General features: G+C 37.0%; 1 protein-coding gene across 7 annotated transcripts in view; it reads left to right on the top strand.

Moving 5' to 3' along the window:
- Positions 1-16,404, top strand: part of MCTP1 (multiple C2 and transmembrane domain containing 1) — a 496,961-nt gene that overhangs the window by 394,916 nt on the left and 85,641 nt on the right. For all 7 annotated transcript variants that reach the window (XM_076008188.1, XM_020290177.2, XM_076008190.1 and 4 more), the window contains one exon: positions 11,296-11,415. In XM_076008188.1, coding sequence (XP_075864303.1) covers positions 11,296-11,415 — 120 coding nt within the window. The remainder of the gene's footprint in view (positions 1-11,295; positions 11,416-16,404) is intronic.

Genomic DNA, 16,404 nt, shown 5'->3' with positions numbered 1-16,404 from the left:
CTGAAATATATGATATTATTAGGTCCTAAATCTATTTATGAGGGTGAAAATGTAAAAACACGCTTTCTGACTTTGACTCTGTGATTTTTAAGATTGAAATGAAGATATTAAATCCGGACAAAGAATAATCAACGATAACTGCAAGGTTATATCATGAAGGATTAAAGAGAAAGATCAAGAATCAGTAGCCCAGGAAAGATATTCACGATAAGCTGGATCAGACTGAGTGAAATAATTTGAGTGGAAATAAGTCAGAATGGTAGCAGCTATCCCAAATCTTGGCAGAGTGCTACACTCTGCGCATCAGCTACTGTAAAAAAAGGAATTACCATAATTGATTATCTGCTTTTTTAAAAGGCATTCCTGTTCAGTGAGTTAGAACTGGGAGTATAAAAGCTGCAGTACTAATTTTTAAAGTAACTTGTATCGCAGACTTCACTAACATGTGTTTGGCTTGTTAGATAGCTGGGTACCCTATTTGCTGGCACAGCATATAGAACAGAGGGAGTTTCCCCCCATGAGCAACTGAAATGCCAGCTGTTGCCCTAAATATTGTACCTGCTCATGATGGAGATAGCTTTAAAGCCAGATTTCAAGCTTAGGGAAAATTTTATATTTTTGTACATCAGCAAACATTGGTATAAGATTTGTGTGTCTAGATACAGCATATACATACACAAAAAGGGGAACTGATCAAAAACTTATTTCAAAAATAGTAATGATAACAGATTGATTTTCTTTAAAAATTTAAAAGGTAACTGTGTTTAATGAGCTTTAATAAATCTTGAAGATATTTCTAAAGACCTAGAAAATAAATAGAAATGGTAAATTTGTGTGGAAATATCCCTAAAGGAAAGATCACATTTAATCCAATGATTTTGTTAAACAATAGTTTAAGAACTTGAAAGACAGAAATATCAGAACATTCTATAATGACTAGAATGTCATGAAAAAGATTTCTTTTTCATCGGCACTGGAGGCATTAAAAAAGAACAACTAAAACAAATTGAGAGTCAACATTAAAACACTTATTTTTTCTTACTTAGAAAATAATTAAAGCATGGAATGTTCTTTACCTACACTAGTGAGATAGTCATGGGTCCTTCCAGAAGCATTTGGATCCTGGAAAAATGGGGCACTAAAGAAAGGCAAGCTTCAATGAGCTTAGTATCCTAACTCATTCTTAAATGTTTCTTTGATGTAGTCCTTCAGTATTTTTTACAGTGATTGTTACTTGATTCTAGCAACCTCTTCAAAGGCCAGATAATACCAGTTCCTCTTAATTACCCATATTTGGTCATTTAAAACAATAAGTAGTGTTGATCTTTAATCTGCAAGAATGTCTTTGCATGCATCCCGATTTTGAGCCAAACTTCCATAAATGATAAATCTATTAAAACTAAAACACCAACTGTGTTTGGTACCATGGTAGGCATCACAAACTACAAGGTAAAAGACCAATTTCTCATGAAAGGGACCTCTGAGAATCAACATTCTCCAGGCATCTGTAAGCATTTGTCACTTTCATTCCACATCCAAACTTTTACTAACATTAAACTCACAACATTGCAGGGATTTCTTATCAGTTATTCATGTGTGGTTGATGTGATGCTCAAGTTGGACATACTCTGGGCTTTACATTTTGGAGTTGTCAGTGTTCTCAAAGCAAAGCCAGAGCCTTTCATCTCTGACTTTGATAAAAATGACACAAAATATCAGTGCAACTTGTAAGCTGAAAAGAAAAAAAAAAAGCCATTTAAATAAATAAATAAGTTCCCTAGCCTTCTGGCTGGCAGGTTCTATTGATATAATATCTCTATAAGGAAAGTCGTGTGCATTATGCTATGATTAGTTGATAGCACCATCTTTGAGGTTGTTTTGGTCCATTTTGTTGCGGAGATTCTTCAGTGGGTGTTTCTGTGGGTCTCATGTAGCACATCTTCAAATGAGTCCTATCTAGTTGTCACACTTGCTTCTTTAATAGATGGAGTCAAGCTATGTTTTTCAAAAAAGCATTGATATACTAAGATTATTGACTTTAAGTTTCAGATAGCAACTTCAAAACCCCAGTGTACAATGTCACAAAATAAAGAATTGGAACTTTTCCGATATGTATTTATTAGCCTAAGTAAACAATGGTTTTTTTTTCAACATCTTCAGTAAATAAACTAAGTTATAGTATATAACGTAGAGTGTTTAAAACCACCTTGGAAAGGCTATCATTGTGCTAGGAATTAATGACGCTCACTTTGCCTATCTTCTCCCCCTTTTGAATAGAGGTTGTACCAAAAGCTTTATTGGAACCAACTGGAAATAAAGACCTTAGAACAGGTGGTGACACCATCTGGCTATTTAGCTCAAGGCAAAACCACTCCTTTCCCAGAAGACTAGGTTCTGAAGACTCCGATGATGTGGTGGAGCCTGACAATTCAAGCGAGAGTAAATGGGCATAGGGGGGTTCATCTCCAGTTCTTTAGGCAGATTTTCAAGAAATATTAAACTTTAATAGAGGAAAGCTAGTGCAAATGGTTATTTGTAAGAATAATTTTCTTTTTCTCTGCTACTGACTTACTCTAAATCCTTAAGTCATGGTTCATGTGATCACCTAGGAAATATATCTAGCCTTTTCCTGTGTACACATGTGTGTGCTTGTATGTGTATAAAATATATATATATATATATATATATATGCAGAGTTTCTTCTTTTCTAATTGCAGAATATTCTATTGTCTATGTGAGAAACAAACAATGCTTTTAAAAAGGGGTGCTGTTAGCATTTTGGGCAGGAAAATTCTTCATTGGATGAGATTGTCACACAAATCTCTCAGTGGTTCACACCCCTGGCCCTACCCACTAAATGCCAGTGTCTTCCTTCTCCCACCCTAGTGACTGTGACAACTTAAAATATCCCTATATATTCAATATGTGCCCTGAGGAAGTGGCAGCTCAGCAACTAAATATTTGGAAGTTGGCCTTCCTTCCTTCCATTCCTCCTTTCTTTTCTTGTGCCAAAAAGGATTTAAGGTGCCAATGGGTGGGATTAAATCGCAAATAGTGCTTTCATTGGTTTCTGACAATACTCTTCAATCAAGTCTTTAATGCAGGAATTTCACCTCCTTGCCAACTCCGATGATGGCTTTTTCAAAATGAAAAACAGCATATTTTAGCTCCCACTTTATGTTATCTGACTCTCTTCTTTAAGACCATTACTGGTACAGGTGAAATAGTTTCCTATTAAGGATTCATTACCATAACCAGTTTTTATAAATTGCTAAGCACCTTGCTTTTTTTTTTTTTTTCCAAGCGTTGCCTACTTCCTCAAAAGGTGTATCTTACGTATTTATTATCTTTCTAATTTGAGGCCTCTGTCATATCAGAATATTCTCATGCCAAATGTTCTCTTTAGGGACCCAAAAAAGTCGTTCTGGATGAACTCTTGTAAGCATATATTATGCACTTTCTGCACTTCTCTTCATTCTATTCTATCTGAAATAGACATCATTGAATGATGAAACAAATAGGAAAACATTAGGGGATGAAGGATGGGTAAAAAATGGGTTAATACTGTGAAGGCCTGAGTATAAATGTGTGTTAAGTTTAAGAAAAAAAAAATGAATTAAAATTAGGAAGGAAAAGGATTTTCTAAAAGGACTGTGAAATAATTAATTGTTTTGTAGGAGATGGCCTTTCCATGTAGGCAGAAAATTTTTTCTTCCCTTCTTTCTGAAGAGACAGTCAAATAGAGAATCTCATCTCTTAATTAGAAAGAAAAATACTCATCAAACACATCTCATCACTGGAGAGCTAATGATCCACAGCTGTTAGTCTGAAAGGGCAGGCTTTTTTCCTGAACAGTAGGAAGTGTTAATCATTTTGGATGAGATTTCTTTTTAAAATATACTGTAGTTTGCAAAAGAATAGGATATTCAATATTCCAACTTAAATGATTTTTTTGAAGTGGGCTCCCCCAGGGATACTGTCATGTGTGGCACTGAATGATCATTGAATGCAGGCATCTTCCACTGCACTTCAATGAGAGCATCAATTGATGGGATTCACACGGCCCAGTCCTGTCTGGGACTCTTAAAACCCTAGGCTCAAAGAAATAAAAATCATGCACGTCTTGCACTTCCTAAGAAATGGTGTTGCTGTAAAATCTTAAAATTTTGAACCGCTCTCCCTACTTTATATAATTTGCCTTGTTTAATATGAGGGAAAAGTCTTGTCCCACCTTTACTTAGCTTCTCGGCAGACAGAAATTTTTTGTTTGTTTAATCTTCATGTGAAAAAGTAAGGCTTTTTTTTTTTTTGTCTGTAAAAATGTAATTGGCTCATTCAGTTTCCAGTCTTTGCCTTTACAGCAAACCTTTAGCCTTTAGCCTTTACTTGCTAACCTCTTTTAAACATTTTGGACAGAAGAAAACCCCACTTAATAGACACCTTGTGAATAGCCAACTTTTGATTATTCAGAGCCAATGAGATATGGTGAGAAAAGGGAAGAATGAAATTGGCTCTACAAACCTCATTTCCCACCATTAGTTTTTGACCTCTTTGCCATACCAAACCTTTACCAGAACACCTAAGAAGCAGCATTCCATTTCTTTGGGCTGATGTAAAAGTAGTCAGCCCAGAGAAAGGGGAAAAGAGAAATGTAGACAATCTACAAGTTGAATAATCAGGCCCTAAATAATAATACCTTCAAAGCATCAACATTCACTCTAAAATTCTTCACCTTGGAGTCAGTGGAGCTTTATGGAAAAAGCACCCTGGAACACGAAGCAGAAGATCTGGTTCTGCCTATCAGTAGAAGGTGTCCTTAGACATGTCTCAAACTCCTGAGCCTCAATTTCCTCATTTGTGAAAGGGAAGTATTAATAATAGTCTCTGCCTTCCCAGTTTGCTTCTCAGGACTTTTGTCTTAAAGTTCAGTCTATGCAATATGACATAAGATACTTGTTAGGACAAATTAAGTTATTTACTTTTCAGTACATTAAAACTTTTCAAAAAAACCCCATTCTGAATATTTATGATTAAAATTTAGAATGCTTTTAATGCCTGACCCAAATAATGCTAAACTATTGCACTTTATGATGTGGATGCTAATATCACAGGCAAGATAATATTGATTTAAATAGAAGGTATTTGGACCTAAAAATGAAAGATTATAAACAGGAATTGACATTCATAAAACTGCTAGTTCAGAACAAGCTTTTCTTTCAAATCTAGGGGCATGAGGTTGCTAAAAATGGTCAACATTTTTAAACCAAATTGTTTTAACTCCAGAGTTCACAAAATCTGCAATGTATGCAAATGTCATTTACTAGTAGTAATGAGTGTCTGTAAAAATCTTGATTTGTTGCTATTATTAGTAAAAACTGTAACTCAAACCCTCTGTTTAACACTTATGATTTTTCACCCACAAACTCTTCCCTCCCCCACCACACACGAATCACTCTAAGGAACATCACCTGTCTCTATGACTGCCCAAAGAGCAATTATCGTATTAACTTATCTTGGAGTATAAGTTTATAAAGTCCGTGCAGTTTTCTTATAAATAATGTTAAATATGAAAAGCATTAAATTCATAATAACATAGCAGTTTGTGATGAAGCATTTGCACATGTATTTCATCACCTGTTCCCCACAGCCAATTCATGAAATAGGCTGGTGTTACCACCTCCATTTTATAGGTAATAGACTAAAAGAAAAGAGGATAGCTGATTGCCCTGGATTCTATGATGATCAAATAACAGAAACGGAACAAAAATTACTTCTTTAGGCTTCTGGTCCAGACCATATTTTACCATACCACATTGTCTCCTTGGAGAGAGACTAATGTGCCTCAGTTAGTTTCTGCTGTATTATGAACCACTCTGCAGTTAGTAGTTTCAAGCAGCTACCATTTATTTGGTGATGGTCCTGAGGGTCAGCAGCTTGGATGAGGCTGGCCACTTCTCACAGCTGGGCTCACTCATGCATCCTCAGTCAGCTTCTGCTCCGTTGGTAGCTTTACTTTGGTTGCTGTCTGGCTTTCAGCGAGGGTGATAAAGACAACTGTGCCACACAGTTTTTTAAGCCCCCTGTTTTCATCCTATTTGCTACTCTGCCCTTGGCCAAAACAAGTCATGTGCCTAATCTCAGTGTCAATGTGAGAAGGTGTTACAAAAGGCATGGATACAGGGAGATATGGACAAATTGGGATCATGGCTGCATACAATGGCCACATTATTTTATATTTCAATATAAAAATACTGAAAATGGCATTCATTACATTATCTCTTTTGACTTTGGTTAGTATGGCTTCTTTAACATGGCTCTTATGCTTGAAATAGTAATTAGCTATAGATTCTAGGGTGGTATAGGAAAGGTGATAAACTATAAGAAGGGCTAAAAAAAATTGTATGCAGTATAAGCCAACCTGGTCCTGCTTCTAATAACACCTCATGCTTGTTGAGCATTTTTTTTTGGTGCCCACAACTGGGCTAATTCCATTTCTGGAATGTAAATCTGCAAAGTAAATAGTATAATTTCCACTTTTCAGATGACAAACCTAAGAGATATCTAGTAACTTGCCCAAGGTCACACAGTGAGTGACCTTCTGTTTCCACCATACCACACCTTAGCATTTCCTTGAGGGATCCCACGCTGGTGGCTGACGGTCCAAGGCCAGTTGCCAGAGAGCTGCTAACATCCAGGATAATGGGTAAAACTCTCAATATCCTTTTCCTAATGAAGGAGGTTGTATGTACTTATTATCATTTGACTAGTGCCCCATGCAGATCTTCTGCTATAGAATTTTGATTGTAAATCACAACACTCACCTAGTGATTTTTTAGAAAGAAAACCCCCAAATTCTTGGAATAGTTTTGGTCTCTAATAAGCAGGGATAACTAATGTAGGGTTAGGTGTCTTGTTTGGGATGGCGGCATGGATTCCACAAGAGTAAAATGTAGATAGCCTAAGTTTCTTTATTGAAAGTGGTGGGCGGAGACAGTGAAGGGAAGAGATGAAAAGACTAAGTGACAGACAGAGAGGAAATATAAGGAAATGATGCCATTGTGATGGAGTCGAAAGAGTTAACACCCTGCATGCATTTGTGAGAGTCTCTATCACCTAAAGTAACATTGAACAATTCTAGAATCTTCGGCTCCTCTTCCTACCTCCCACACAGAAAAAAAGGGGCTCTGGAAGGAGGAGTCATGACAAATGCTGTACACTTTATGGTTTATAATAATTTTTGTATTCTGTGAATGTGTCAGGGATTTTTTTTCATTCTTTGATTTCTTTTTGTATCCCATTTTAATCCATTATTATCTCTCTCTTTCCCCCACAAACCTGTGAAAAAGTACAGTCAGGACCAAGGACAGATCCTGCATTGTCTTGGCCTTCCTTGGGTCACTCTCAGCTGCCTTTTCCTTTCTCCTACTGCCTTAGTGGGATGCTGAAGGCCTAGTCTTTTGTATTACCTCAGTTTTTTTTTTCTTTCTGTGGGAAAGAGGAGAGAGCATCAATCCTTGCACAAGAAGGAGGGAAGAGGCTTCAGTGTGGAGCGAATGAGCTAGCAAACTCCTTTTTTCCTTCAAGGGCTCTCTTTATCAGAGGAACCTCGCAGGCTAACAAGAATTAGAATCAAAACCAATACTATAGTGAATGGTTGCTTTTTTTCTTAGTGATTCTTAGCAGTCTGAGTCCAGAGACCATTTGTTCTAATTTTGAACGCCCAGTACTTCATAGCATATAGTAAGTGTTCAATAAATACTTTTTGATTGTTAATCCGTATTCATGTTCCTTTTATTTTTTTTTATTTTTTTTTTTTAATTTTTTTTTTTGAGACAGAGTCTCGCTTTGTTGCCCAGGCTAGAGTGAGTGCCGTGGCGTCAGCCTAGCTCACAGCAACCTCAAACTCCTGGGCTCCAGCGATCCTTCTGCCTCAGCCTCCCGAGTAGCTGGGACTACAGGAATGCGCCACCATGCCCGGCTAATTTTTTTTTTTATATATATATATCAGTTGGCCAATTAATTTCTTTCTATTTATAGTAGAGACGGGGTCTCGCTCTTGCTCAGGCTGGTTTTGAACTCCTGACCTTGAGCAATCCGCCCGCCTCGGCCTCCCAGAGAGCTAGGATTACAGGCGTGAGCCACCGCGCCTGGCTATTCATGTTCCTTTTAAAAAATCTTTTCTAGTTTTCATTTAGGTGTTAAGAAATAAATGTTTTTGTATTTAAAGTTTATTCAGAGCTCTCTTGTTTGTTTGTTTTTTAAAAAGGTATTCTCAACAGTCAGAGCTCCTTACTCAATTACCGAAATATTAGATTCTTAAAGAACACACAATAGGAGAGGGGATGCCTTTTCCATCTCCAGGATCCCTATATTAATGTAATTTCTTCCTTTCTCCCTCTCTCTCCTACATCTCTCTCTTCTACCCATGTTCTGGTGCCCCCATTGTTAGGACATGTAAACGCCATAGGTATTCATGAGAAGTGCTGTGGCAGGTCTGAGTGCTGTCTTTTAAGAAAGCTATTGATTTATTGATTTGGATGTGGTTAGAGGAAAATGTCTACAATGAGGAAGTGCCCAGAAACCATACCTTGTCTTGATTGCTTGCAGAATTAACATCTAAAAGTTTTTTCTATGTAATGCCAGGCCTATAACTAACACTAATATATGGGCATTACAAGGAAGTGTTTTCTGGATAATACTAGAACTCTAATACCACTGAATGGACATTACAAGGGAAAATATATCTGCTCAATAGGTTAAAAATGATTATAAGTGGTCATATTTAGCAATGGAATAATCTGATCTCATCCATGAACCTAGAACATATTGAGTGAAATGAATGCTCTCAGAAAAGGCAAACATGTAGAAAAGTCCAAGAGGAAAGACTGTGATCAGACCATAATATGCAAAGCAGTTCATGACTATGTAGCCAGGATGGAAAGAGAACCTTGTCTAGAAGAAGTACAAAGGTAAACTTATTTGTTAGGGGGAGAAATACATTCATTCATTCATTCATTTATTAATTACATCCCAGGTTATAACTGTGAAGGCATTTTCCTGAAGTCACTTGGTTTCATGTTGTGGCTCTATAGTGCTTTTACTAAAACAAATAATTAAATAGACTTCTGTTGATTGATTTGGGACCCCAGTGTCTATTCCCAAATTTAGTAAATATTTACTATGCCCTGTACTGTTCCAGGCTCTGTGGTAAAACAGTGAACAAAAAGAAAAAGTTTCTACCTTTAGGAAGCTTACATTGTAGTGACTGCCTAACTGTTACAAATTAATGTGTAAAGAATTAAGACAGACTGTAGCCAAAAATTTTCCCTTTTACATGTGTTGAAATCTGTCAAATTTACCTTAACTCACTTCCTGAAAAACAACTGTCTTTACAAAAATACATTTTAATAATCATAACCATCAATTATATCATCTTTGTACATATTGTATAAATTTCAAAAGTGAAATGAAAATATTTTCTTTTTTTGGAAATATTCCTACTTTTCTAGTAGAAAAAGAAAAGATAGGGCTCATGTTTCATGCATTGCCATATTTGGAGTTTTTCTTATTCTTGAATCTATAGTTATCATGTAATTTGTCCAAAATTCATTTCTTGGGTTATTAACTGTTATTTATGCTTTTTTGGTGTCCATTTGGGTTATGAATATCAAAGAATTCAGTAAAATATATAATTTTCAAAATTTAATGTCACATTGAAAAAAACAGATGGTACAGTAAAGTCATGAAGTTATTTTAAATATTAGAGAAGGGATGTTAAAAGTGGTCAGGTACTTGACCTGACCTCTGTCAAGATATGAAGACACTGAGGCAAGTGACTTTCTAAGACTAGGAGTCTCTCTCTATCACTCCACACGGCTTAATTTTCTCTGCCATTTAAATAGGCTATGGGCTTGACCAAGATTTATTAAGAAGACTGCACATGGCCCATGCTGCTTTGTGTAACATGAGTATCCTTCTGGCACTGCCCCTAAAACTCCTGACCTATCAAAGGCAAGATGTTTGTGTTACCCCAAGCAGTTGGTTGAAATTCCTAGTTATGCTAGGTTCAGCTAAATCTTAGAAGTCAGAGGGACTTTCTAGCATTCAATATTAGACTTTGTGTTACCTAAGGACCCTAGTCAATTAATTAGTTATCTGTTCTGAGTTTTGTAAGGTATTAATAACATTTCCACAATAATGGTATTTGTTTTTGCACAATTACTGGGTACCAAGAAGTGTGTTAAATCCTGAACACATTTTAATTATTCAGTTCTCACAACTAGAGGTAAATACTCCTATTATCCCCATTTTAGAGCATGAAATTAAAGAGAGGATATGCAAGTTGCTGAAAGGTTATATGGCTAGTTAGCATTGGAATCAGGAGTGGAATCCTGCTCTTAAATACCACCTAACTGAACATTATCTTAATTTGACAGCAGAAGCCACAGACCGAGAGAATTTAGATGATCTGTCCAGCATTACAAGAGTGGGGGGGGAGGGGGGGCACGGGAGTGAGTCACACCTTATATCCAACGTTTTGTGTTGTTTTACAATGTAAATGCTCTTAGAATGGCTCCATCTGCTGCCCTGAGTTCTTAATCTAACATTTGTCTTACAATGAAAAAATGTATATACTTAGAGAAGTAGATAGCATTAGGAAAAAATACAAATAGGCATTTTAAAGTTTACTTTTACAAAATTTTCTTTCAATAGCTATTTGTTTCATTTCTATGGTAATACAGCATGTTAAGCCAACCTTTTTTTTTTAACACTTGCTGGTAGCAACACTTTTTTCATAATATGAAATCTTTGGGGTTCTTGGTGTAGACTTGGTATTTTTATCTGCCTATTATACTTGTTACATTGTATTGTCCAAGTGAGATTTTTTTTTAAAATCCCTGATATTAAATCGTGATTTGTTTGTTATCATTCAGGCAGATAGACCGAGCTATTTCTGACAATGTAGTGAAGCTCATTTTGCTGCCTTTTTTTATTTTGTCCAACCTAACAATAATTTCACTGGAGGAGAAAAATTAAAATTGTCTCTTTGACAATGTGATGATACCAGTTTTTCCTTCACAGAAATTAAACAGATTAAAAATCTTAACAGTGACTTTCCAGGGGTCAGTTGTGCTTTTAGAAAAATGCCTCACAAGTTCCCAAGGCTTTGTTTTCAAGATTAATCTTGCTGTTCTAAAGCATTTAGCTTTGTGGTTTTTGAAGTGGCATATAAATAAGAGTCCATTTAATGAAATTCAGTGTTGACTCATCTCTTCTCTCCCCTCTCTCCTCCAGCTCTTTCTCTTTGTTGTCTGGAACTTTGAGCTCTACATGATACCACTGGTTTTGTTGTTACTATTGACATGGAACTACTTCTTGATAATATCAGGGAAAGATAACAGGCAACGTGATACAGTAAGTCTCTACTTTCTTACTTGTGTGTGTTTTTGTTCTCACTCCTAGTCCCTCAGATAAGATCAACATTGAATTTAGTTTTACAAACCAGAAATTCTGCCTATAAATACTCAAGTTCAGGGGAAAGTTTTATCAGATCAAAACCAATAACTCTTTGGTCCTAACACAATAGAAAGAATTCACCTATGTCTAACATTACTCATCTTGGTAGAGACTAAAGGAGGAAGCACATCACAGAATGAGCTATGATTTCAAATCATAAATGGGTGTTCCTCCAAATGATTGTTTCTTTTTATTCTCCTTATTTGTGTTTATGTCTTACTGAATCCCGAATTCAGACATAATATCACAAAATGACTAAAGATCAAACCAGATGGATGTATTTTACTTAATGCAGTTCTCTGTTCCCTGCTACTGGAAGGAGGGAAGCATTGATGGTGGTTGGCGTGGGGAAGTCTATAAAGTACTTTAATTCAGTGAACACTCATTGAACATCAGCAAATACCCTTCTCTGTGTCAGGGATGTATTGAAATACCAGCTCAAGGATGAAGAGTTTTATTTAACTTAGGGAAAGTTATACTGAATTCACCTGCCCTCTTTGGCATTTTTTAGAATGCGTGAGGCAACCTTCTCTCTCTAAAATAGAGTTAGACTAAAAAGCAGAAGCTAACCACACTGTAATAGCATTTGTTGTTCTGGCCATGCTCTGTTGCCCTTGGATTCTCTCAGTCGCTGCACCCTTAGCAAGCATACTTCAGACAGCGTCCCCATATATAAATAAACGGGCGAGAGCTCTTCTCCAAAGGTGACATTTGCAATCTGATAACTCGGTAGACATCTGTTGAGAAGAATTTAAAGTTCTGTCAAACATGAGAATCTACTTGGTCTTCATCAGATTACATGGTTTTTCTAATTTCCATTAAAGGTCTTGATTTGGTTTATGATCAGTATATATTTTGCCAACTACAGTGCCCATGATGATGCAGAATTATTTGATCATCAGTTTGAAAGTATTATATAATACTTTATCATAATGGTAAACAGTGTGATGGTTGCACAGACATACCTGTGACATAAAAGAACTTCCCTTTACATAACACAAGCAAAATGCACTTCAAACAGTAACACCAGCAAAATATACTTCTTCAACATAATTTTCTTAACCATCAGAATAAGAGAAAAATCCTGATGCACAACCACCAAGTACCTGGCAAAGTTGCCGACAACACACCATGTTTACTCCACTATTATGTTTCTGTCTCTCACTAGATTATAAATTTGAGGGAAGGGACTCATTGCTCATCTTTGTATTTGCCACTGTCTGTAGCATGTGCTTTGCAAATTAGAGATGTTCAAGACATTTTTTGTAAAGTATATCAAACCAAACATGAGATTCCTAATAGAGATTTTAATGGTTAGGTAACTTCTTAGTATTATTGGCAAGGATTTTATAGATACGTATTTAAATTGCTCACTGAGAGACAAGCCCCAAATGCTATAAGCATTGGTGTCATGGGGACTAATAGGTACTCTTGTCAATTAATCCAGGATGTTTTCTTTAAGAAAATAGGACTCTCTCAGACAATTGCTTTTTTGTCCCATTTATTTCAGAGATATTGTCGAGAGAGAAGAATATCTACTTTTTATTCAGTTGCCTTGAGACAAATTTGCAAATAAGATTATTTGCAAATAGAAAAAACTGGTAATTTAGTTTTAGCTTCTCAATTCTATGAAGGGACTTATCTTCAATATTTAGTCATTGCTTTGAGTATTCTTAGTGAAAATTTCTGAAGCTGTAGACTTTGCTTGTTATCTTCTCCAGAATATACCTGCCTTGGCTGGAAAAGTCCACTTTCCTTAGCTGGAAAGGTCTAGAATATACTTGCCTTGGCTGGAATGAGAAATAATAATAATATATAATGTGCCCTTTTGTACTTAAAATTCTTTAAGTCTTTTTATAGCCTATTGAAAAATTACATATTATATAATTTTTCTGATGCCCTTTATTTTTTCCTAAATATAACTCCAAAAGAGTATTTACCAAACCTTTTCCTTTTAGGCACATCTCCTCCAATAGACTCTTCCTTTTCGCCGTAGACAACGTTTTATTCCCCGGCACAGCCCAGTGTGAAACATTCTATAGTCTAACTCTCACTGAATGCCAACTACACTCCATAACTCCCAGTAATTGCCTTTTATTTGCCCAAAACACACATATCCACATATTCTGTTCTTTCCAGGCACCAGAGCAGCAATCACAACCTTTCATTCAGCTTCTTATTCACTGGCTCAGTTGAGACCTTATGTAACTCTTAAATCCAATTTGTCTAATTATGTGTTTTCTGCCATACCCAGCTGTGCATTTGAACTGGTTGCTCCTTTTGAAAAGAAACCTGGCTTATCCTTTGCTGGTTGCAGAATACATATATTCACACACACATACACACACACAGACACGGACACACACACATATATATATTCACACACACATATATGCAAATTAAGGGACAGTGTTTGTAGGGCTTGCCGTGCTGTGATTAAGTGACTCTCGGGTGTAGTGCACAGCACTTGATGAATGATATTTTGCCCTGAGTCCTTATTGATATCCCAAAGACACTACAGAATCTTTCAGCATATGTGAAAACTTCACAGGATCTCTGAGGTGCATTAATCACACTGTTGGCTGATTCCAAACTAGGAAACTTTCTGTTTTAGGAAAGAGAGAGACAGAGAGAAAGAAAGAGAATTTTCTGCTATGTGAGGGTGGAGGTGGGAGTGGGGCACATCTGTACATTTAGCAAACAAAATTCAATTAGTTTGAAAACTATAAAAAAAATCAAAATGACCTTTGGGTCTGTCTAGCAAAGAGAGAAAATAAAACAATATTTCCATGACATAAGAAGTTGAAAATAAAAAAGAAAATGAATGCTGTGAAAGATAAAAAAAAAAAAGTGCATTGATGGGTAAAAATCCTGTCTTCGATGTATTGGTTGATAGTTGAGATTAATACCAAAATAGGAAAAGATTTCCCTGTGTGTTTATTGTTTGTTAAAGAGAGGCTTTCCTTTCCTGGAGACCTGTAAGATCATGGGAGCTAAAAGCCACTACTTTTTCCCTGCCATGATGCCTGTTTTAATTTAATGAGAAAAAGGAGATGTAATCCTTACCGAATCAGTTTTGCTACATTTAATGAGCTGAACCTGTTAAGGACAGGATAAGTAAACAGTCATTCCTGAGGCCAAAGCTGTAGTCTCCGAGGGTGCACATGAGAAAAAGATATGGTTAAAAATGGTATTTCGCCTTCGCTGTTTCCCAGTTGAACTTGTTAAAAATAAGCAATCTTAGGTCTGAATCTATCTAGACTTGGACCATGACATTAAATTTTCTAGCATGAGAATTGTTAGGCTTCTCCAGAAAAAAAAACAAAACAAACTATTTGATACATGCTTCATTCAGAAATGTCCCTGGCATGAAAGGGATTTAAAGATAGGAATGTCATCCTTCTCTTGGTTTGAGCTGTCACTCCCAAACCTGGGGAAAATCCTCCCCTGCACTGCCTATTAGGCTTATAATCACTATCCAAATTACGGTTATTGTGGGCAGAAATTTTGTAAGTCAAAGAGTAGGTGCCAGGAAATGGTCTTTACTTTGGGTTTAAAAACTACTGATCCCTCATTACACTCTGGGCACTTTATATTCATCATGTCACTTAGTCCTCCCACAGGAGAGAAAAGCTGATTGTGTCAGCCCAGCCAATGGGTTGGGTCCTCCTAACCCCCCCCCCCAGGTAACCCTCCCCCGCCCCGCCCCCCAGCCCCTGTACCCGGGGCAAGCAAGGGAACAAGGAAGCATGTGGAACAAGCATGGCTGCAAGAGTCCTTCCTCAAGAAAGGGGAATCAGATCTTAGAGAATGAAGGAAGCAGGTTGGCCAAGCAAACCAGGAGTCCATTGCTCACTTTGTAATTATCATTATGTCTGCTTTACATTCAGGGAAACAGGGCCAGAGAGGTTAAACAACTTACTCAAAGGCACACAGTTAGAAAGTGGCAGAGCCAGTATTAGAACACAGATCAGTCTGTCTAAAGTGTGTTCTAAAAGGGAAAAGAAGAATCAAGTAAGCCAGGCGCGGTGGCTCACGCCTGTAATCCTAGCTCTCTGGGAGGCCGAGCCGGGCGGATCGTTTGAGTTCAGGAGTTCGAAACCAACCTGAGCAAGAGCGAGACCCCGTCTCTACTATAAATAGAAAAATTAATTGGCCAACTAATATATATAGAAAAAATTAGCCGGGCATGGTGGCGCATGCCTGTAGTCCCAGCTACTCGGGAGGCTGAGGCAGGAGGATTGCTTGAGCCCAGGAGTTTGAGGTTGCTGTGAGCTAGGCTGATGCCATGGCACTCACTCTAGCCTGGGCAACAAAGCGAGACTCTGTCTCAAAAAAAAAAAAAAAAAAAAAGAATCAAGTGTTTTGTCACTCAGGGGGGAATTAACTAAACATTTCAGTATTTACTAAAGTATTTTGGCAAGGCAGACATTGTCTCAATTTGCGTCATAGTCATGAGTCCTAACCACCAGCCAATCACATTTCCTCCTGTGGCTGTATTTTGGTACATCCCACCTCTTCCTGGGCGACATTACAGCATATTTCTCCCCTGAGTTACAGAAAAGCCAGTAGCGATAACTCTACCTCCAAGCAGACATACTGATGAAAAAGCATTCATTCCCATCCCCCATGTCTCCTTATCTCTCATTCAGAGAAAAGCAACAGATGATTGTTAAGCAATTTCTATGTATCAGGTATCTTACTAAGCCTTTTGGAGACATTACCTCCTTTTATTCTTTACATTATATTGAGTAAATAATTCTAAATGGTTTCATCCCCATTTTATAAGAGAAAATGCAGAATCAAAGAGGATAAGTGATGAACTCTACAGAGTAGGTATGGTGTGTACCCAGTTTTGCCCTGTTTGTTCTAAAGCCCCAGCCTATT

The sequence above is a fragment of the Microcebus murinus genome, chromosome 11, assembly GCF_040939455.1.
Source record: "Microcebus murinus isolate Inina chromosome 11, M.murinus_Inina_mat1.0, whole genome shotgun sequence".
NCBI classification, from domain to species: domain Eukaryota; kingdom Metazoa; phylum Chordata; class Mammalia; order Primates; family Cheirogaleidae; genus Microcebus; species Microcebus murinus.
The sequence above is the reverse complement of the archived record's forward strand: the minus strand, read 5'-3'. Positions and strand labels throughout refer to the sequence as shown.